Source organism: Theobroma cacao, chromosome 7, assembly GCF_053813885.1.
Source record: "Theobroma cacao isolate CCN51 chromosome 7, ASM5381388v1, whole genome shotgun sequence".
Taxonomy (NCBI): domain Eukaryota; kingdom Viridiplantae; phylum Streptophyta; class Magnoliopsida; order Malvales; family Malvaceae; genus Theobroma; species Theobroma cacao.
The window spans coordinates 35,858,371-35,882,754 of record NC_142645.1 but is presented as its reverse complement, the minus strand read 5'-3'; the positions used below and the strand labels follow the sequence as shown (position 1 = coordinate 35,882,754).

General features: G+C 35.9%; 1 protein-coding gene and 1 long non-coding RNA gene across 6 annotated transcripts; both read right to left on the bottom strand.

Annotated features, from left to right (window-relative positions):
- Nucleotides 1-10,840: 10,840 nt before the first annotated feature.
- Nucleotides 10,841-12,666, bottom strand: LOC148761844 (uncharacterized). Its single transcript, XR_016027326.1, has 3 exons — nt 12,544-12,666; nt 11,812-11,895; nt 10,841-10,976 (listed from the first exon to the last, which is right to left on the bottom strand). It is a non-coding gene; the product is annotated as an uncharacterized LOC148761844 (long non-coding RNA).
- Nucleotides 12,667-17,189: 4,523 nt separating this feature from the next.
- LOC18594944 (lysine-specific demethylase JMJ29-like) lies at nt 17,190-24,091 on the bottom strand. 5 transcript variants are annotated; one of them, XM_018125186.2, is made up of 14 exons: nt 23,531-24,091; nt 23,332-23,442; nt 23,116-23,234; nt 22,843-22,942; nt 22,570-22,711; nt 22,103-22,166; nt 21,272-22,004; nt 20,800-21,129; nt 20,022-20,607; nt 19,577-19,785; nt 19,263-19,335; nt 19,097-19,182; nt 18,033-18,152; nt 17,190-17,520 (listed from the first exon to the last, which is right to left on the bottom strand). In XM_018125186.2, exons 1-14 carry the CDS (start codon nt 23,969-23,971, stop codon nt 17,455-17,457), a joined length of 3,180 nt encoding a protein of 1,059 aa, XP_017980675.2. In that variant the 5' UTR covers nt 23,972-24,091; the 3' UTR covers nt 17,190-17,454. The 5 variants fall into 5 exon arrangements, with proteins under 5 accessions (XP_017980675.2, XP_088664549.1, XP_088664547.1 ...); XM_088808423.1 differs by having other exon boundaries at nt 21,305-22,004; XM_088808421.1 differs by having other exon boundaries at nt 23,356-23,442.
- Between the last annotated feature and the right edge of the window lie 293 nt (nt 24,092-24,384).

The window sequence follows — 24,384 nt, the reverse complement described above, 5'->3', positions numbered from 1 at the left end:
ATAAATGATAAAAAGCCTGATACATAAAATTCCAATGCTTTTCGGGCATAAGCACAGATGTTTAGTTTGCATTACTTTGAAATTGAATCACAAGTGACTAGTAAACTCATCGTGGTCCAACTGCTCAACTTTAGATTCGGTGGCCCGAGGTATGTAGTAGGAATCCCATCCACATTTTCTGACTGTTCTTCACCTTCCTCCGTTGCACATATTGATAAATCAGAAAAGGCTTCCCCTAAAGCTGACACTGATTCTCGGCTCCCAACGGTGAGTGATTCAGGAAAGATGCAACCTCTAAATCGAAATGTCTCGTAGAGATGAGGATATGTCATTCCTTGAATTTCCAACTCATGCCCCTTAAAGCGAGCCAACCTTTCCTATCTTCTTTCGGCTATCATTTCTTCTCTTTCCTTCTTAGTTAGCTTATACCCCAAGCCAAACCTTTCTTCATTTTTGGTAGCACGTATGGGCCTTCTAATGCCTTGTAGTTCTCTTCCCAATCCTGCCCCCGTTCGGTATCCTTTCCTTACTATCTGACTGACAACCATCTTGGTGGTTTTGGAAAGCCTCAGAATAGGCGGTGTGGTTCCTTCTCCAACATATGTGGTGTTAACAAACTCGAAGGATCGGAAGGAACATTCAAGCACTTTTTTTGTCGCTTCCACATAAAGAGTATCTATTGGCTTGCTTATGAGTAAGTCCTCTTCCCCGTTAACATAGACAATCTTCCCATCCATGATGAACTTGACCTTCTGATGAAGAGATGAAGATATGGCTCCAGCCATATGGATCCAAGGTCTTCCCAACAAATAATTATATGAAGGAGCGATATTCATAACCTGGAATTCAATGGTAAAGGTACACGGGCCAATTTTTATCGGTATCTCAATGTCCTCTGCTACTTCTTTCTTTGTTCCGTCGAAGGCTCTCACGATCTTCTGACTCTTTTGCATGTAGGATATGTTGATAGGTAAACGGGCCAAGGTCCTCATGGGCATCACATTTAAGGACAATCCGTTGTCAAGCAGTACCTTTACGACTGTACAGCCTTTACACTTGGTAGTGATATGCAAGGCTTTGTAATTTCCTCTACCTCCAGAAGGGATTTCTTCATCGCTAAAGGATATTATGTTACCCACCGAAATGTTCCCAACGATGTACTCCAAATTTTCAACTGAGATATCGTGATCCACATATGCTTGGTTCAGAATCCTCATCAAAGAGTTCCTATGTGGTTACGAGTTGAGGAGCAAAGATAGTAGTGAAATACGAGTAGGCAACTTGTTCAATTGCTCGACCACATTGTACTCACTATGTTTAATGAACTTGAGAAACTCGGCAGCTTCTTTTTTTGTCATCGGTCCTTTTGAGCCATCTATCGATTTCGGAGGTTGCACCTTTTCTTCTCTCGGACTTTGCTCTTTTTCCTTTCCCTTCTCATTTTTGAGATTCTCCAATGCTTCCGGTGAATAGCAACGTCCGCTACGGGTAATCCCTCCAACACCAGTTATATTTGCAGCATCATCTTGAGATTCAACTATCCATTTCTTCGCTTTTGAAACTTGTACATTGCAGTTGTCGTTCCATGGGACAGCTTTGTCGTCTTTATAGGGGAAGGGTTTAGGGACTTCGATGATCATTTTGGCATGGGTTCTGTCCTCCACAAACTCTCCTATTGGTTCATAGAAAATGGTTAAAGGTTTTATCTTCATTGGGTGAGTGGACTCCTTGGATATCATGTCTACTGCTGACTCTGAAGCTTCCATATAAAACTCCATCCTTGATTCGTCCATCATTCTTTGCACTTCCTTCCGGAAAGAACTACAATCCTGGATTAAATGCCCCACACATCCTTTGTGATACAAGCAACATAGTCTTTGGATATCTCCCGAGTCATTTACATTAGGACATTTCGGCCAAACCTCGAGCATATTGGCTTTTACCAAGGCTTCAAATACTTTCTCCATGGGGGTTTCCACTTCCTGAATGTTCCTTTTAACATACACCTCCCTTTCGATTGCATTTACCCCTGCCTCAGCATGATTTGGCAGTGGGTTGTCGTTAACATTCTGTTCCGACTTTTTTTCAATGTTCAGGATTCCTGCCTTGATCAACCCTTGCACCTTATGCTTGAATGTCATGCAATTCTCGATCGAGTGACCTTCGATTCCATAATGATAATCACAGTGGGCGGAAGTATCATACCATCTCGGGAATGGAGGTTTTAATGGCTCTATGTATAAAGGTGCCACCAGATGGTTTGCAACTAACTGAGTGAAGAGTTCAGCATATGTGATTGGGATTGGGTCAAACTGCATTTTCTCTTGCTTGTTCCGCCATCCTCTTGATTCACCGATAGTATGGTTGTTTGAAGGTGTTGTTTGTTGTGTGGTTGAAGCTGTAACAGGTGTGGAAGTAAGTGGGTGAATATTTATGGGGTAAGGTGTCCGTTGGATGGGAGTATACGGGTACAAGTTAGGAAAGGCATTTGGCATGGGTGGGTATAGGTATGGGCTTTGTGAAGTGTTGTTCACAGCTAGGTAATAGGGGTATGGTGGGTATGGCTGATAAGGGTTGTATATTCCTCATTGGTGTTGTCCTGAAGTGATGGCTTGGGCTTCTCCCTCTTTCTTCTTGAAAGTTCCCCCTTTCCTCGTGTTTGTCGTATCACCTCCTTCTATCTTCCCTTGCTTAATGGCAATTTCTATCATTTCTCCTGAAATCACCATATCAGCAAAGTTCTTTGTGGCATTACCAACCAATCGTTCATAGTAAGGGGCTCGCAAGATGTTAACAAACATTACAGTGGTCTCTTTCTCAGTCAATGGTGGCTGAACTTAAGAGGCCACATTCCTCCATCTTTGAGCGTATTCTTTGAAGCTTTCAGTGGGTTTCTTCTCCATGTTTTGTAAAGAAAGGCGATCCGAAGCCATATCTGTAACATGCTTATATTGAGCTACAAACGCCCGAGCAAGGTCTTTCCACATGTGGATTCGATTGCGGTCCAACTGGACGTACCACTTTGCTGTAGCACCAGTAAGGCTATCTTGGAAGCAATGTATCAAGAGTTTGTCATCATGAGCATATGCGGCCATCCTTCTACAATACATGGTGATGTGTGTGATCGGGCACTTGGTTCCATCATACTTCTCAAAGTCTGGAACTTTGAATTTTGGGGGTATAACCACATCTGAAACAAGACAGAGCTCAATTGCATCCATAGAACAATACATTCCCATTCCTTCTATCATGCGCAGTCTTTCCTAAAAAATGTCAAATTTTTTATGGGTATCGAGATTATCCTTCGATTCAACGGATCCACATTTGAGCTTCTCTTGTTCCTTTGGATCATCCAGATCAGGTACAAAGATGGGATTTGAAGGACTTGCCCCCTCCAATTGGCCTTTGTTGAGCATAAGTCGGTGGTGGCCCTATTGGCATCCCAAAAAATGGATATTGACCCATTGATGACATGGGAATAGACGCATTCCTTGCAGGTGGTGGTGTAAATCCTGGTGGATACACAAGGTCTGTATTGGTTTCTGTCTGTTGAACGTCTTCTGGTGTACCAGAACTCCCTACCACTCTCTTTCCTTTATCTGTAGATATTAACTCTAAAATTTTTGATAACTGACCCATGATTTCTTCTTGCTTCTTCTCAATCTTATCCATCCTCTCTGAATGCTCATCCCCCACGATCTTAGAACGGGCTCTTGTATTGTATCTGTGGAGAATTTGTTTTTCTAGAATTTTGTTCTATTAGTTCAAAGAATAAGTTAGAATTTTATGTTGAGTGCATTATTATTTATTACTTTTATTTAAATCATGCATTATGATGCAAATGAAATGTATTGAAAAGAAAAAATAGGAAAAATATTGGCCATCCAACATTTACCATAAGAAAATCTGCATCCATAAAACTTAAATATCCGATTACATCATTGTCTAAAACCATTACATAACTATCAAAAGGAAAAACCGACTTTGTCATATTGGTCCCTAACCATCCTGAGGTGATCGATCAATCGCTCACTCAATTTATCCTTGGGAAGAATCTCTCGCCTGAGTTCTTTGGTCTTGTTTGCCATCACTCGAGCTCTAAATGCCACTTCTCTCATCTGTCTCAGTATCCATCGCATCTCAGCTTCTTTCCTTTGAAGGCTTTGTGTGCACGAATCATTTCTTTCCCTCATTTGAAAATATTCTTGCCTTACTGCTTCGTATTGTGCCTTGTAGCCCTCCATGGTAGTTTCCAACAAGTCGTAGTCATTTTTCAACTCTTGGATGGTTTGTTCTTGTCTTCGTACCTCGTGCTGCAAAGCATTGTTGGCACTTTGGAGTTCTTGCATTTTGGCTATCAGAGAAGAATTTGTCATGCTCACTTCCTCAAACTTGCTTTGCCACTCATCCCGCTCTTCCAAAGCCATCCGTACTTTTCTTGCCGTCTCTTTCTTCACTTCTTCTAGCTCATCCTCATGTCTCCGCTTCATATTCATCATCTCCTTTTCAAGTCTCTTTCTTGTCAACTCACTCTCCAGCAGGACATCTTGAGGTTCTGGGTTTATGGGATGTTTTGATGGATTTTTCGGGGGGCATACGACATCTTTCACCGTTTGGTCGTGCCAAGTATGATACCTTGTGGTGACTTCATCAGTAACCCTTCCCTGATCCACTTGGCAAGTTTTCTTCCAATCTTGTGCAATTTTCTCAATTTTCTTTAGCGTTTCCGACTCTCCATATGTAAACTCTAACTAGTTGAGCTGGTGAGTCATGGGGACGAATTGCTCAGATCCGAACTGTCTCCATACCATTATCAGTGCATAGCTAATGGCTCCCCATGGTCCCATCAGCGGCACCCAAGCTTGTCTCCACATTTATACATCACTTGCATTCACGGCATCCATGGAGCTCTTCAAGTTACTTTAACGCTCATTAACCTCCGAAGATTTGCGACCCACTCTTCTTCCCTCTTGTAGCCGAGCCATACACTTTTGCAGAACTCGAGGATAGGGCAACTTATAGACAGATAAGGCTTTCGAAATTTGCTCTCTTTACATTCGAAATGGCTTTTGACCAATATAGTTAAGAGTTGGGCACATCCGATGAATCGTCCCTTGCCTTTGCGTCGACAGAAATTCAAGGATCTGAAGGTTTCAGTTAAGATAGATAGGGCTGGGTTAATGCTCCTCGTCACCTGATCAAAGAAGTCTATGACTGACACCTCCACATGACCTAGAACTTTCAGGAAGACCACTAAGCCGTAGATTGTCACCTCAAAAGCTAGGAGACCTTGTTCATCCTCCATGTGTTTTTTAATATATCCGTTCAAGAAACTCCACGAAAGGCATTCTGTGTCTCCTTTCTTCTTCAAATGTTGATCCACTTCTATCGTAGTCATTCCTAACAACTTGGCCAACTTTCGTCGGTGTCTCGTCTTCTAGGCCCTCCAATAGATCTTGTCAGGCTGCATGTGATCTATCCGAAGCAGAGAGGAGTACTCTTCTATGGTAGGGGTCATGTCCACCTTGTTAAAGACAAAGCAACGGTATGGGGGATCCCAAAACTGGACAATGGCTCGGAGCATCTAGTCATCAACAGGTACATATAGGAGCCATGCAATGTGTCCATACTTGTTCTGAAAATTGTCTTGGTGAGCACGTCTCAACTGTTCCCAAATTCCTACCATCTCTGTGAAGTCATTCTACTGAAGGTCCAAGTGAACTCTCTCGGGTAAAGTTGGGACATGTTCTTGGATCAAATAGTCTCCTTTTTCTTGTTGGATCTGCCCCATCTGCAACTTTATCTCATAGTCATTTCTGTATATGTTGAGCGAACCTGCCGATGACGATGCCATGGATGTAACTGGGATCTCTTAGGTTGGATGTTTTGTAGCCAATATTTCTCCTATATGTAATTACGATGCATGCAAATGAACATGTAACATGCACATGACAAGCAAAATAAACTTAAGTTAGTATGGTAAAAAGAAAAAATGGAATGTTAAAAATAATGAGAGAATAATAAGCAATATCATGGGTATTATTGTCTACTCCACGATACTTTATTATCTCGTGGCATAATTTAAAATAGAGGGAGTGGAAGAAATTCCTTCATGTGTACCTATTTATAAGGTATATTCTCACGGGTATGGCCCTACCTAGGATTAAGCTACTCTCGGTATTTTATATGCTGGGTTGGGATTGTAGACAAAGCTAAGGTTCCAAAATCGTTCCTCACTGTCGTCCATGCGGACTAGTAAGGCACCCCGATCCTCACCCATTACAGGCTTCAAACGGACTAGGTTTGATTTGAGTGAGAGTCTTCACTAGCCCGTGCGGAGGTTATCACCTCACGAGAGCGTAGCTACTAAACTCGCTCCTAAAAAGGACATAACCATGGTGAAGGGTTTATGCATAAATACAAAATGTGCTGTGTGTGTGAAGGAAAACATCGAGTTTGGAGTAACAATCTTACATCCCTCTATCCTAAATCCTCACAATTATTAAAAGCAATAAAGTAATAAATGCGAAATAAACTAATGCACCAAACAAAATATGCAGAACAAATCATTAACACTAAGGAAATATTGAATTATTTAAAGCCTTGGATAACCTATTATTATTTAATGGTTCGACTCTCGGTAGTCCCCAGCGGAGTCGCCAGCTGTCGTAACATGCGGGTCCGGGAACCCGACCGCCAGACGCGGATGTGAAAACTCACTAAAAAATTAAACTAGGAGTCGTCACCAATCTTTTTTTACTAGGTGCGATTGGCCACCCATTGACTCGATTCTAATCGATGAAGCCTTAAATTAATTTTAAACCCACCGAAAAGAACCTTAAACTGGTCTACATTTTTCTATATCTAAGTTCGGGAGTACGGTTACGCCCAAGGAAGGATTAGCACCCCCGAGACGCCCGTTCCATGAACGGTACCATTTTTAGATTATCCTATTAGACTTTTATTATATTTCCTTAGTTATGATTATCTTATTTTATCCCTTATTTATCCTAAAATGGAATGCAAATGTGAAGAAAGATGAAATGCATGGCATGAGATACAAATGTCGGACGAATAACCTTTTATCGAGGATATTTTTTCGAATCCGTCCATCATACTGGTGGGACTCGGGATATTCTCTCACCTAGGGAATTATCCGAGAAACTTGCCTTCGCAAAATTCGATAAATAATTCCCGTCATCGGAGTCATCATACGTTTTCTTTTTAAAATAATATTTTTGTGCATAATGAACCTAATTCGGGCAAAAGCCTTTTATTAAAGATGGTTCTCAAGCCCTCCCATCATACTGGTGGGACCCGAGAACATCTTTTCACTTAGAAAACTTTTCGAGAAATACCCGCCTTCGCAAGATCCTCGAAAGATCCCATCATCGGGGCTTAAACTCGAAAACAGAAATATTTATATGCAATAATATACATGATGCAATATATATGTACATACCATGCCAATACAATTGTCCATTTTTATTATCAATTATTACTTTCATTTTATTTTATTTTTTATTATCATATTTTCTATTTTATTTCTAATTATTATTACTATTATTATATACTTTACATTTTTTATTTTAAGTTACTCTTATATTTTCTTTTTATAATTAGATAAATTGTTTATGATTCCATGTTACTTTAATGAATAACAATTTTATTTTTTTTATTATACCATTTCTTATCCTTTTTTATATTTTTATATTTTTATTATTATGTTATTATTATTATTTTTTTTGTAAGCAATCTTTTATTCAAATCTAATGCCTAAAATTTTATATCTATGTTTATATTGAATTCTATTTTTGCTCTTTCCACTTTTTATCTTATTTTTTCTTACTTAACATTTTTATTAATCTATAGTTTGTACCATTAAATATTTGATGTTTAATTTCTAAACCACTTATTTATTTGGAATTCCCTTATTGATGATTTATATTATTTGTCTATTTATTAGTATATTCTTGTTTATATTATTTTTTGAAGATTTTGTATTGTCAAAATTTTTATTTATAACAAAAAAAAAAATTAGGCTCTCAAAATTGAGGCTCTCCCATCATACTGGTGGAGCCTCAATTCGGATCCCGTACCTAGGAAAAATGAGCTCGGGATTGTGACTTTTCGCGTCCCAACTGACAATCCCATCATCGGTTTATTATACTTATAGTAAATGTCATTATATTTTTTTATTTTATTATTTATTTTATTTTATTATTTATTATTATTTATTTTATTTTATTATTTTATTTTATTTTATTTTTTATGTTTCACGTATATATATATATATATATATTTTAAGAGTTATTTATATTTGTAGTAAATATTCTCCTAAGCTTATGTTTTTCGTATAACTAAACTTTTTCTAAAATGTTTTTACTTTTATCATTTTTATATATATTTTGTTATCCTTATTTTTACATTATTCTATTTTTTTATAATTTTTTGACCCTAAGAATATTATCTAGGAGACTTTAGAACATTATCTAGCATAGTTTAAAATTAATCCTACATCATTAACGCTTAAACTAAATAGATAAGATTAAATCCTAAACAAACACTTATCACAAAAGCCCAAGTAGCCCAAATCACCACAGATCAATTTGGCAAAGGAATGAGATTTTTACCTGACTGGGCTAAACTGGTCCAAATAGTTGGCCTGACCCGTGGTCCCTTCAAAGCCCACTGTCCAGTCTCCTTGTCTAGCAGCCCACAAGTGCCAAAACTACGCCGTTTTGATCAATGCTCTACCTTCCCCAAAACAACGCCGTTCCACTTTAAAACCGAGGTATAAAATCCCCTTTTCTTTCTTTTCTTCCCATTTCTTCCCCTCACTTTCTCTCTCTAGCAGCTGGACTCTCTCCTTTCTCTCTACCGTCGGCATCCTTCTCTTCCCTCTCTACCTTCTCTACCATCGACGTCCTTCTCTTCCTTCTGTACCTTCTCTACCGTCGGCATCCTTCTCTTCCCTCTCTACCTTGCACCGGTAACCGCAACCCAACGATCGGCTCTCTCTCCAACCGGCATTGCTCCTCCAACGATCGGCTCTCCAACTAGTGGCTGCTGCTCCCCAATCGGTCGGCTCTTCCTTCAACGGCTCCAGCCGACCCGACACCGGATCTTTCCCTTAAAACCGACGAGATCCTGAAAAATCTTCCAAGGCTCTCTACCCCTTTTGTGCATATCTTTGATGATTTTTGGTCTTTTTTTTTTATTTTGGTTGTGGTTTTTCGGCTGCTAGGAAACTTAGGGAATTTTTTTCATTTTTTGTAGGTTCCCCCCCCCCCCCTCCGATTGTCGATTTTTGGCTCTGCTTTATACTCATACTTTTTGGCTTTTGCAGGGTGTCCTCCCACTACTTTGCCAGACGCAATTTTCGCGTCTGGCACTGTAGTGGTTGTTTAGTTCTGGCAGAGGTGTCCTCCCACTACGTTGCCAGATGCGATTTTCACGTCTGGCACTGTATTGTTTGCTTGGTACTGGCAGGGGCATCCCTGCCAGTACCTTTTTTTTTAATTAATGGTTTTATTATATATATATTTTAATTATCAAATCAATTAATTTTTGGTTTGCTGTCTGTTAAAAGTTGAGTGTCTACAACAGATATGATCAAAATACCAAAACATATACAAATAAAGCCATCATCATACCACGAATTTACATCAAATGAGCTATTTTCATTAAATTTCCTATAAAAAAATAAAAGAAACCAGCAATAACTACTCTTAAAGTAATTTAAAACAAAATAACATAAAATTTAAATAAAATAACTTATATTAACTACTCAACATGTAATCAAACTTAAACTAGAACAACACCTAAAATGCTACGATTCGAATCTATAATCTCAAAAGTCTAGCTACTTAAACCCCTAAAATATGTCAAAATAACTTTATATAATAGAGTTATCAGATCCCTCAATTACAATTTAGGGACAATTTGAGGAAAAGATCAACCCTCCAACTTAAAGGGTTAATCCCTAAGTCACGATAGACTAGCATTAAATGCTCTAACGACTATTTATTACCATAGATGAACCTCAACGACTCTAAATGATTCCAGCACTATTTATTAAAGTTTCTCACTTATTTTAAAGACTAACAAGTCTTTAAAAAACACTGCCAAATAAGAAAGTATCCTCAAAATCTCAAGTTCACTGGTTTTTCTCTCGTTTAGTATTTAAATCTTCCTCTTAGCATTTATTAAGTTGATTTTCCTACTATATCTTGTACCCACTTTGTTTAAACTTAAATGCATTTAGCTCGTCAGCCTTTAAGAAGTATTCTAACTTATACACTTCATCTCTCATTTATTATTAAGTGGTTATACATTAACCAAGGGAAAATGTCACGACCCGGTACTCCCCTCGAGCCCGTGACAACCGCCGCGGTGTCCCGGTAGACACTTATTGCCCGGAATGTCAACCCGAAACCCCGCAAGGCTTTACTATCAGTTTCTCTGTTCCCTTGTGAGCAACCATTGTCAAATATCGTGTTCTAAAATATTTTAAGCTGTTTCCAACTTTAAACAAATAAAATATTAATTTTTCGTCTCACAAGGGTATTTTGGTCATTTTTCTCAAAAATTTTAAAAACTGGCTAAAACGTAATATACAAGTACAAAACACACAATTCATATTCAAAATGAGTTTAAAAGTCTAAAATCTTCATTTAAAACGAAATTATGGTTATTTGAATATAATAAGAAAATAAAAGAAATATTAAGTAAAATATTCTATTTTCTTATAAAACAATATTTATAGAGTTATACGTGAATAATTTTTATAACGTAAAAGTTAAATAAATTTATACATACTTAAATACAGTAAGCCAAAATATTTAATTTAATTTACAATAACAAGAGTACCCCCGAATAAACAAAAGTAAAGAGGACTGTGAACCTACGGTTTGGAAAATGCAGATCCCACTGTAGTCCTCGATGAGATCAGCTATCTACAGTCTATACTGAACCTGAAATGGGTGGAAAGGAGGGTGGTGAGATTATAAAATCCCAATGAGTAAACAAACATCATCATAAACATCTAGAGTTGAGTACATGGAGACAATAAAGTAAATCATCATAAACTGGGTTATAGCATTATAACACATTTTGTTCAAAACACGTAAAGAGGCTTATGAATCTCATAAAAATCTAGGCTTGTGCCATAAATCCATTCTCGGGGACACCTTGGCCGAGGCATCCTACCGAGACCGCCAAGGCTATTAAAATTCACATTTCACATAAATCATGTTTTTGTTTTGAAAACATAGCCGTTCCTTGGCGTTGGCTGAGTTCCCCCTCACGTGGTGGTTTAGCGTGAAGTGAACCCTAAACTTTACCCCAGGAGATACCCTACGCGCCTCTTCGTTCGAGGTAAGAATATAATGGGGTTTACCGTGCCTCTCTAAAAGGCTGGTCCACAGAAACCCCCTACTGCAGCGATTAATTAATATATAATCCACCATATAATAAAACTCAATAACATGATATGGCAATTTTGTAATTCGTAGTTTTTCAAGGTAACCAAACAATTCGCATTTCAATACAATTGCCAACTAGCCAATCATGCTCGATTTATCATAAGCCAGTTAATTTAAACAATCAAATTACCACAATTAACAGTCTCCGTGTACTCTATTTTTCAAAATCACTATTAATTTCAAAACAATTTATAATTTAATTTCATTGAAACTCATTTATTCATAAAACATGAAAATTTATCTTTTTAAATTCCTTTTTCCATAGAATTCATGAAAGCATTTAAAAACCACCCTAGATAATTAAAATGACAGTAAGTTTACTCACAATGTCTAGAATGCAGACTTTCGAAGCACTCTGTCTACTGGTCCTCGGATGCAATTTGCTTGCCTTTATCGGAGGACTCACCACCTTGACACAATACAAAATCGAGAGTTTCACCAAGTTGGTACTAAATCAAAATTAAACTAATTTAGATTACCAATGCATGATATGGAATGCAAAAATGCACTGGTAACTATTTAAACCCGGTATTGGCCTAATTCGTCTTATCACCCGATTAAATTCCTAACGGGTCCGTTTAAACTCCAATTTAATTCTTTTCAGTTTCTATACCTCAATTGCACCCAAATTAACTTAATGTCCCTCAGTGTGGTGCAAATTATCAGTCCCAACAATAAATTACGAAAATACCCCTAGTGGGTAAAAATTCATATTTTTGCTCCGAAAATTCCCATTATTTTTCTAGGCTCATAATTCATCATTCCTTAACCAATTCTCCTAGAATAAAATCAAACTCATCCTCACTCACTACATGGTAAATTCAGCCATTAATGGTTGGGGGAGAAAATAAATTCTTTTCTTGTTGTTTTGTTTCTAAATATGCTAAACTAACTAAAAACACTAACATAAATTAAAATCAAATAAATCCAACAACTTTCTCTCTCCTAACCCATTTTTCCAGAATTTAATTCATCATGAAAACATGTAATTTAATCATGGAAAATAAAGAGAAATGCTTGGGAATAAGAAAACTCAAGCTTAATAGAAAAAACTCACATTTTTCACTTAATTTCCTTGAAAATTCACACTTTTTCTTTGATTTTCTCTCTCTAGGGTTTTGTTTTTGTTTTCTCTCTCTTCTTGCTGGTTTGGCCGGCCATGGGGTGGAAGATGGGCTGATTTTGTGCCTTTTAAAAAGGAAAATAATAAATTAATAAAGGCATGACACATAGCATCATGTCATTGGCCCGTTTTTAAAATTTTAAAAATTTAAACATTTTATCTCCACCACATGTTTAGTCAAGGGTCAAAGATGAAGACAAGGAAGACCATGTGCTGGAAAAAATATCCTGGTGGTGGAAAATTACAATTTTGCCCCTGAGGTGGCAAAATTACCATTTTACCCCTATACTCCAAATTATACCGAAATTAAAATTTTTCACTTCTAAACCTCAAATCATACTTCAATAAGTCAAATTATACTCTAATAAGTCAAATGGGGTCAAAAAAAATCTTTTCTAAAATTCCCATTTTGTCCCCAGGTGGCAAATGACCATTTTGCCCCTAGTTAGTGAAAATTCCGATTTGACTCCAAATTGATCCTCAAACTCCAAATTACCATTTTAAGTCATCCATGAACTGTGAAACTCTTAATCTCACTTTAAAATTCCTATTTGATCTAGTTCGAGGATTAAATAAACTTTGTTGTACCTCTAGGTACAATACCGACTTTTGTAAATTTTTCGGGACTCTCCTAGCATGCAATCATGCTATCATCACATGTATGTCATGAATAGTATTTTATAAGGTCGGGCTTTACAGAAAAGGTAGAGAGGTTTAATCTTATCCTTGAAATGATTATTGTGAAGGTTGTACTTGAACCTTAAAAAACATTTTCATAGTGTATTGAAAACTCATTAGTGAGTTAAGAGAGAGGACGTAAGCAAGGAGGTCGAACCTTTATAAAAATTCTTATGTTCTTATTTCTTATTTTCTCTTAAAGTTCATGGTGGTTTCATCTTGATTTAAAAAAAAAAAAAAACTTTCACTGCTCATATTGTCCCCAAAAAGAAACATCTTTACTAAAAAAAACTTTACTCATTAAAGTTGCAAAGAATTTTTTAAAAAAGTCAATTCATCCCCCTTTGAACTTTCACGCTTTGAACATATTGCACTAACGATTGGTATCAGAGCTAGGACTCAATTTTGTAGGTCTAATAGCCTAGAGTGATTCTATAACAAAGCTCAAATCATTAAGATGGAAGCTACCACAATCTTTCTTGGTGAATGGCAATCAACACAAAGACCTCTACTTTTTCTAGGTAAGAACTACATTTATTGAAAAAAAAAAGAATGAAAATGTTTATTCAATTTATGGATCTTGATATTTAGAATGTTATTCCAGAAGGCTTTCATGTCCCTTCTAAGCAACTAGATGGGAAGATAATTATTAAAACTACGAAAGAGTGGGATAAAAAGGAAAATAAGTTTATACAAATAAATTATAAGGTATACAATACCCTTCTTTATACTTTAGGTGGTGGTGAATACAATAAACTATCTATGTGTGAAAGTGCAAAAAAATTTTGGAACACTTTAGAAACTACACATGAAAGAACCAATAAAGTCAAGGAGACCAAAATAGGCTTACTCACCTTAAACTATAAGTTATTTAGGATGAAGGATGGACAAACCACAAATTAAATGTATAATTGGTTCACAAACATAGTTATAGGATTGAAAGTATTAAAAAAAGATATCCTAAATGTCCTACTAGTGAAGAAATTACTTTTAAGCCTAGCCAAGTCATAAAGACCAAAAGTAACGGCTATTGAAGAAGTAAGAAACTTAAACACCTTCAAACTAGATGAGCTTGTAAGATCTCTACTCACCTATGAGATGACTTTAAAACATGAGAATGAGAGAGATGAGGTAAAGAAGGAACACACAAAGAAAAAGGAGATTACTCTAAAATCTATTCTTCAAGAAAAAAAAAGTGTAAAAGAAGAAAGTGAGGAGGATAAGGACATAGCTATGTTAGCCAAAAGGTTTAGCAAATTTAAGAGGAAAAACTATAAAGGTAGGAAACCCTCAAAGAGAAACATGCCAAAAAGAGAGCATAGCAATGACCATTTGATATGCTATGAATATAGAAAATCAAAACACACCAAGTATGAGTGCCCAAACAATAAGAGCACTTCAAAGAACTTTTAAAAGAAAGCCATGATTGCCACTTAGAGTGATAATGATGACTCACAAGATGAAGAAGAAGTTGCTAACCTTTGTCTCAGGACACTTGAGCACTCTAAGGTATGTTCCACTACCTATGATTCTAGCTCATGTACTTTAGATGAAAACTCATATTCATTTGATGAATTACAAGATGCTTATGATGATCTTGCTTTTGAATTTGAATACATGTAATTAAAATATAAGAAGATTATATCTAAACTTAAGGTAGAAAAAGATTTTTTAATCAAAACAAAAGTTGAGCTAAAATATGACATCAAGAATTTGTAAAATGAAAGATCTCACCAAATAGAGGCATGCTTCTTCAATTTAATTGCGACAAACTTCACACGTTTTACATCAAGAATATCTTTTAACTTGAAAACTCTTTCCACTATATAGTGCTAGTCTAGAAAATCATTAGTTTGGAGCCTTCCTTCAAACTCAAGAATGTCTATCTTGATTCCTAAATCTCTATTAGCAACAGTTCTTAGACGATGTATAGATACTTCTTCATTAGAAGACAATTCTAGATGGAAATGATTGGTATTATCCTCTTCATCGTTGGAGCTATTATTGCTAATTTGATCAGAATTATGTCTTGCAAGTTGCTCTTGTAATTCTTGAACTTGACGACATAATTCCTCAATCTCAATCTCTTGAACTTTTCTTTGACAAGCATATGAGTATCTTGACAGTATTTTGTTGGTTTAAATCATGAACGATAATTATTACAATGATGATATGACGATGATGTGGTGATGAGGATATGGAGATGCAAAAAAAAAAAAGAATGATGATAGAACTATAAAACAATAAAAACGATAAAATTACCCGTACAAGGAGAGTAAACTCAATAGTGACAAAAACTCAAAACATGTAATGAACAATGATTATCCTGCTCTGATACCAAATTAATGTCGAGGCATTGTGAAGATACTGAGGCGTTGTGAAAATAATGAGACATTGTGAAGACACCAATTATGGTGAGGTTAAAAATCCCACTAAGCTGAACACCAATCTTAGCAGGGTTAGAAAACCCCACTAAGGTGAAAAATAGTCAAACTTCCACTTTGGCTAAAGAAAATAATTACTCTTGCTTATTCAAGAAAATATCCATTATTAATTCTTAAGTTGGATGTATCTAACAATTAACCCAATAAAGTTTTATATAACTATTGCTAAGGAAGCAAGCCTTCCTAAATAACATAAACAAGTAATCTAACCTAAACTTTCTTGGAATAAAAGTAAAATAAATGATATCTAAGAAAAGACAATTATGGAAATAATCTTTCTTAACTTAATATGAAAGTAACCTAATAACATACTCTTGTATCAGTTGTTATCCATTGATATACTACCCTATTGACTTCATTTGGATAAGATTTAGTAGTATATATGATTATAGTTGGTGTTGTATCTTAATATTAAATGTGAGCTTAAAATTCTAGGCCTAAAATAGAAAACCTTAAAGATCTCACTCATTAAGGAGTTACAAAGAAAAGGAGAAAAAGATCCTAATGCACTGAATACTAGTAGTTAATCTAATCCATATTATTTTCGCCATCAAATCATGAATTAGAAATCAAATACGATTTTGTATTTTTAAAATTTAATTACGAAGATTTTGGGTAAAGTATAAATAATTTATACATAACATCTTATTCATCTTTTTCTGCACAGGATAGATTCTTAAGTTGGTCTTTTAAGGGTGCTAACTTTAAAGCTAGACTCCTTTTTTCTTTCCCAAGGCTTCCTTCTTTTATATTTTTCCTCTTGCTGTGTTTCCTACCTATAAGCAAGCAAGCAAGGATCTAGAAATCTCATCAAGTGAGATTGCATTTAGAAATTTTGCTTCCCTCATAGACGTTAGCAACATTTTCATCAACTCATTTTTGGAATATCCTTCCCCAACTGGTTTGGCTGACTGGTAATGCTTGTAACCTTCCCCTTTCATATCTAATCATTTTATAAATTAAAATAAACACTCTTTCTATAAATTAATCATTTTATTTATAATTTTACCTGTATCCCCTTTCTTTCTTTCCATTTTTCGTGTGTATATATATATATATATATATATATATGTACCTTTTCAAATCTAATCTTTTCATAAATTACATAAAAACAGTCTTTCTTAATTAATCATTTTATTTATGATTTTACCAATAATCACTTTCTTTCTTTCTATTTTTCATTTTTCACATCAAAGACACAAAAAGAATAAAAAAACTTTATTTTCTCTCTCAATGTTTTTTCTTTTTTCACCTTTTGCCCTTTTGCTTGGGCAAAGCACTGTTGGTCGGTCCAACTCCCATTTAATTTCAGATGGAAGTTGGATTATCTTGGTTATTGAGGCCAATCAAATAAAGAATAAATTATACAAAAATAGGAATTAAATTTAGATTAATTAGAGCAATGTATTCATTATTTATTGTTATCAAAGATTATGAGAATAGAAACAACAATCAAAGTTGATTTAATTTGCACTTCAATTTCCATCAGAAGGAAGAGTTTGCACAAAACGATGAGGCCCTCACCAAAAACAATAACAACCTTCATACCTCCAACAAAAAGAACAAAAGTTACTACTAAATGCCCTTAGAGTTTGTTTGAATAATTATAGCACCTGCCATTGTTTCTGTCCAGCAGGATTCTAGAATAAAGAACTAAACAAGCATAGCAGTGCCCTAAATAGATATATCAACAATAAGTTGAAAAGGGTGGGGATTAAGAGACTCATGCTGTGAGCTTCTCCAATTCCTCCACGGCATAGTTCAAAGCATGAAGCATCATTTTCTTCACCTGTTTCATACAAAGCTGATATCAAAAGAACATTCATCTGTCTGAAAAGGGACACCCCTACACACACAAAGCTTTCATATTAACACACACACAACATAACATGGTATGACAATATGACAAGGGAAGTCAGCTAAACCAATTTCACAAAGCCAACAACAAAATTTGTTTTGAAAGAAGGTTTGAATTTAAAAAGTATTTTAATGAGAAAAAATGTAATTTTTATTGGCAGAAAGAAAATCCCAGCACGGATCATTTTCTTGGTATTCTATTGACATTAATATTTATGTGCCATTTTTAAACCAAGCCCAAGAGCTTTAACATAGCCCAAAACCTAGGATCATTGCTTAGAGCAAGGCCAAGCAGCCAATAAGCTGTAATAAACCTTGAAAGTGGAAACTCAATTCCTCCCAACCACTTGGTATCGAAAAAGAAAAATGAAAACATGGCCTAACAGCAAAGTTGCACAAAAAGCAAAAGAAAATTCAACAAAATAAGGTTATGAAATAATTTACCTCTAATTTATCCTCTTTAGCCCTATGGTTGTGTGGTAGAACCCGAAACTCCTCAGTTAAACGGATGCATTCATGAATGTTTTCAGGAGACACAAAGTCAAGAGCAACTTTTATGCATGACTGCAAGTGGCACAAAATACTAATCAAGAAAATAGTAACAAAATGATGCAGAAGAATGCAATCAACTCAAAACTTTTATTAAGTAAAATAACACATTAATTGGCCCATGCACACAAGCATACAGAACAAATTAAATCTGATTGCAAACAAAATGTATTTGTTGTCCAAGCTCTATGTGTGAAAGGAAATCAATTTTTCACATAAACCACATTATATATGCACAACCTGCCTCTACATGAATAGTTCTCTTTTGCAAACTCAAGGACCCAAGTACGGCTTTGCTACCAAATTCTCCAGACATTACCATCTAGGACTTACCCAGAAATAAAGTACAAGGTAACAGCAGCAGTTGCAAAGAATTAATAAATAGGAAAGGGAAATTCTGAGCATATTTAGATATTACCATCAAAATATTCCCCCCATACACAGATGTGAGTGTAAAATAATTAGAAGTCAAAAAAGAAAGTGGAGAAATATTACAAGTTCCTGGACATGTTTTTAGAAACTGCAATTGTCTAAATCAACTCAAACACTTTTTCACTATTAGCACAAATAATCACTAATCTATATTGCAATTTTTAGCAGGTGCACAATCCAGAGAGCAGCACACAGAAATGATGCTACCTTACGAATCATGCAATGAATCTAATGACTCCAAGACTTATTATACAAACCAGCAGCAGGTTTCCTTGAAGACAAGATTTGAAACAAAAGTAAAAAGTACGAATTTCACAATTCATAAGTAAAAAAAGGAAAATAGAATATCTACTACGCTTGACCAAAGAGAAGTGATAAATGCAAATGCCGCAAGCTCAAAATGCTGTGTCTATAACCTAAAGAATACTTTTTAGTCACATACACTGGAGCTTTTGTAATTAAATCTTCACATCAAAGTTATGTATTGCCATCTCTGTATTAAAGAGCATATCCAAGAATTTACATGCCTTGAGATTTCTCACTTGATGAGGACAACCAGCAGGTATAAATATTGCCTCTCCAAGTTTCTGCACAATGGTCCAAGGCTCAACTCCTGCAAAGAAGCATCCAAATTTTTATGAAAGAAAAAAGAAATAATCAAGGCAACTGAGCAACATCAAATAAAGAGCTAACCAAACTCCTCCTTGAGCTTTCTCTTATGATGCATGGTCAGGTAGAAAGTCTGATCATGAATCGGATGCACAACCTGTCACATAAATTCATTTCCATTCACATATGTCATAAATTATAAACAAGATTTTTAAAGATAAGAGCACATAATCAAAAGTGGGAAAAAAAAAGTTATTAGTCAATTTATCATCTAATTAAAATATAGCCAAGCATTCCAAAATATCTATTGCAAAATTCATTTAATAGGAATGACTGGTACACCACAAACATGTCAATGTCCACAAGCACATGTACATTTTTCGTAACAGGATAACTACCTGATCCACTGGAGAGCCATAAACATGCCTGAATTCTCTATGGTGCTTCCTAAGGTATTCCTCAAGTTTGGGTACATCTTGCCTACGAAAAATATCCCAAACAGCCCCACCTCCAGATGCTTCCATTGCATCACGAACATATTGAGAAGCACCACCTACAGAACCTTGCTGACAAGCTTTATTTGTTGAACAAGCCACTATAGATTCATCTGTTGAACCAGAAGAGAAAGAAAGGAAGCAAATGTTATTTTTGTTAACATGAAGGCATTATTGGAAAACGAGAGAATGAGACAAAATTAGATAGAGAGATCACTACAATCCTCATTTAGATAAGGGTCCAACACAAGGAGAATGTTGAAGAAAGAATTAAAATGATGAGTTAACAACTCAAGCAGGTGTTTAATATAATATTATAGAGAATGCATATTTCAAAAAGAAGAATCACCAGAATGAGCCTCATCCATTCTCCCATCACATTCATCCAATTTAGATTCCTCTTCATTTTGAAATAGTTTAGACTCTGACAATGAACTTCGACAAGATTTCACTTTCTTCTTTCTAGTTTCACTCTTCCTCTTTGGAGCCTTCACAGCTTCAACCATGACATCTACATCAACTTGCTCTTTCAATGGCAAACAAGAATCTTTTTCAGTGCCATTAAGAGAATGGATATTTGAAAATGAAGTATCAATGGTATGAGCCTCATCATTTCTCCTGTTGCTTTTTTTCTCCAATTTAGATTCCTCATCATTTTTTAACTTAGAAGTTTTCATCAGCAATTTGGACTTTGAGTGTGAGCTTTGACATGATTTCACTTCCTTCGTGCTAGTTTTACTTTTCCTCTTTAGAGGCTCCACAGCTTTCAGCAAAAAATTGACATCTACTTGCTCTTTCGGTGGCAAACAAGAATCCTCATCGGTGCCATGTAGCTCTATTTGATCTTGGCCCACATGCCTCTTTTTCAACATTTCTATATCAGCATGCTGCTCAGAGGTAAGAGTAACATCTGCTGTGTGCATCAAAACATTCACCTGAGTTGTACAAAAGCAACCACATAGTTACAAAATAAAAGGCAAAATCTTAAATTCTTAAAAGTAGTTAAAGACTAGGATTTAAGGCTTGATGATTCCAAAGATGCCACATTAACCACCAAAGCTGCAATAATAACATTTCTCAAATGAGCCACTCAGCAAGCTATTGCAACATATACTGAATTTGCATACCGCATCTGACATGTCATAGTGAAGCTTGGTCACTGAGTCTCCACGTCCAAGCTCGTCAAGAAATCCATAAGCTATATATGTTTTTGGACCAAGATCAGGCTTCAAGCAGTTTGCAGGCAACTTTGCTGCAACATTGAGGATGCCAGAGTAAGGATTTGTGTATTCCAAAAATGGCAAGGCACTGACAAGTTCTGCACAATGGCGTGGTAAGAGCTCTTCAAAGAAATTAGATGGAGGCCAATCTTTTAGTTGCAGCAACTTAGGCCAAGAGTTACTATGTGAAAAGCCCTTTAAATACCCCATGAAAAACTTATGAATATTCAGTTCAACCTGCATTTAAAAATGAAATTAATATCAACATCACCCCGAAACTAAAACATTAAAAAGACAACAATGTAATGATACTTATTTTTGTCCTCTCGTATTTAATGATTATGATCATTAAAGTAAATAATAACTCAAAACAACTTGCCTCACAAAAGTCAAGACAATCAATTGCTCTCACATTAAAGTTTGAGGAATCTTTTTTTGATACATCACATATTGCACGCCACATTACCATTGGCTCCCAACTTAAGCCAGAGGTTAATTCAAGAACATTTCTAACAATCACTGGCTCTCCCTTAATCCAATGCCACCGAAATTGCTCTAGATCCCCCTGTTGTATATCCTTGGCTGACGGACTATACAAGTAGTTATCACTACAGTCTTTCCGAGATGCTGATAACCGTAATGCATCATTCACAGAGCCAATCTCATTATCAAATTTCAGACAAGAAAAATTTCCTCTCAAGGTTCCAAGTGTATCCTCAAGTTTATGGAATTTAACTAATCTTTTAGCTTTCATTATCAACATTGAAACCCGACTGACTGGGAACACGCATTTCAACACCAAGCACTCATGTCCACAACCACCCAATCTTTCAATTGGACAGGGGATGTCACCGTTTCCCTTCGCTTGCCACTTAGATAGTAGCTTGATGCGTTTCCTAGAACTTGTCTTGTTCTTTTTCTTATCTAATGGTAAAGGTAGAGCTTCCCCTCCATGTAAATAGGCTTTCCCTCTATCAATATATCTTTGGACCATTTTATCTCCACCCCTCAAGCATTTATCCCGAATTTCCCAGCAACAAGTAAGGCAAAGCTCGTATGAACATTTTGGGCAAACTCTATGGAGATCAACTATAGAAGTTTTGCAATTATTGCTGCCATGAAACATGTAAAATCAGCTAATTTTGACAAATACAAATATATATATACATATTAATGAAAACTAATTTTTAGTTTTGGAAACGGAACCCACCAATACAAACGTTCATAATCATCACAAACAGCCTGTAGCACTTCTATCTCTGATGGCTGTAATCCTGCCCCAACATTCATCATTTAACAAAGAATGAAGACATGAAGGAAGTTTCGCTTAGTAATAAAGGAAAATGCAGTCATTCCATTTAAATGCTCTCGACCTTGCCCATCTTTATTTCCAATAGGATGGCTATGCTACAAGTTATCCAGAATTATACAAGTGACACATAGTTATTTCCTAGTGTCTATAGGTACCCAGACCAAAACTGTTGACAAAGAATAATCACAATAAAACCAAACTTTTAAGGCATAAAATTTAAGATATGTATGCCTTAATCCGATTGATGATCCCAAACATGTAAACCTTGACAATAAAAAGGGAAAATCAGCTACTTCAGTAACACGTTCTATGCATAAATGCACAGGGAGGTAATTATTGAAAACCCACTGTTGTACAGCTCATACCTTTGATCTTGGCTTCAAGCACTATTTCCTTCTTTTGCTCCTCATAAAATTGTTTCAGGAAAGGATACAGCAAGGATATAAGATAATTCAAGTGGTTTATTTTTTCCTCTTTATTCGATGGCATTCCAGAGTTTTTGACATCCTATAGAATGAGTAAGAAGCACCCACTAATAGTCAATTAGAGAAAGAACCCACTAATAGTCAATTAGAGAAACAAGAAAAAATAGAATTGAGGAAAGAACAAAATGAATCAACAATGCTCTCAATATTAACCTCCATAAGTTTGTTCGATTGCAAACATTGTCTGCAATTGCAATTTTTACGGCAAAACGGGCATGACTCTGCTATTGCTTCCTCTGAAAATTGTGGATACCTATATTCAAAAGTTAAAGGCATAAAAACCCCACAAAATTACAAATATAAGCAACAAATTTCAAAGGGAATAATGATCTGCTTGATTACAAACAGTAAACACTCATTTAGGAGATTAATTAAATTTTCCTTTTAGAAAACGTTAAAGTAAAATACAAGTGAAAAATAGAGTACCATTTTTTTATGCATGAATCACAGTAGCGTTTACGTTGACACTTGCCGCAGGTCATCACTCTGCTTTTGAACCTATGGCACTGATGGCAATAACCTTCCTTCTCTTCCTTACCCTTGAGCTTGTTAAATAAAACGAAGCCAATTCCTCAATTCGGATTTGATAATTAAGGGGAGAATGGGGGGTAAAAAGGCCTTTAAATTCAAAACCAAACTCACATTGGGGAAATTTTCATGAATTACCTCAACTTCCTTTTCAGCTGACACATTGGGAGTCCGCTTCTTCCTTGAAGAACACTCAATTTTGCCACCATTTCCGTCTTTCTTCCCCTGTTAACACCAGCCAAACCCATAAAAATCATTAAGAAGAAAAGAGAAAGAAAAGCTTTAAACAAGTAATCACAGAGGGGCCACTCTCTTGTTTCAGCGTAGCCATCTTGGCACTCCTAGCCCTTCGTGAACAAGGCTCAACTTCTCTATCATTTCCATCTCCCTCGTCTGGAATAGAAACACCCATTTCTTCTTCTTTTTCTTGTTGTTGGCTGTGGTCTCTCTTCCTCCTGGACCTTGTAAGCACAGCAGAAGAACAACAAGAATACCGATCACCATTATTCTCCTTGTGATGACTCAAAGGAAGGGTTTCTACGGGTTTTGGTCTCACACTCCTATGGTTATTTCTCCGGTGTTTTTCATGGAGGAAATGAAATTCACAGTATCTTTGAGCGTGGACACGCCAGCGGTTACAACGCCACCCACCTCCACCACTTCTCGCACAACGTAGCTCGTCCGGAGGTGCTTCAAATGGAACTGCTGCAAGGTCACGAAAGGACAGTACTCCCACTGGCTGCCCTTCTTTCATGGTGTTCTTTCAGGCTCTCGTCTTACACCCTGGGAGACGAAAGAACAGAAAAGTATATTTTTTTGGTTTCTGGAATTTGGAGGTACGACCTTGATACGGACTACTGATGAGACTTGTGGCTTGGTGGGTTTTTTTATTTTATTTTTCTTTTTAATATCATTTTAAAACTATTACATTTATGAATTTAATTTAATATTTGCCCTCCAAATTAGAGTTTAAAATTCAAATTTACTTTTTCCAATTTCCTTTTTCCCACTTCCAAATTTATTAGAATCAAATCAAACTGGAATGGTGCCCCGCTTCGCATGCGGTTCGCCTTTTCTTTTTCAAATATTTATAAAAAAATTAATGTCAAATAGAAAAATTTTGTAAATAATACTAATAATAGTAAAAAAGAATACTTTTAAATTAAA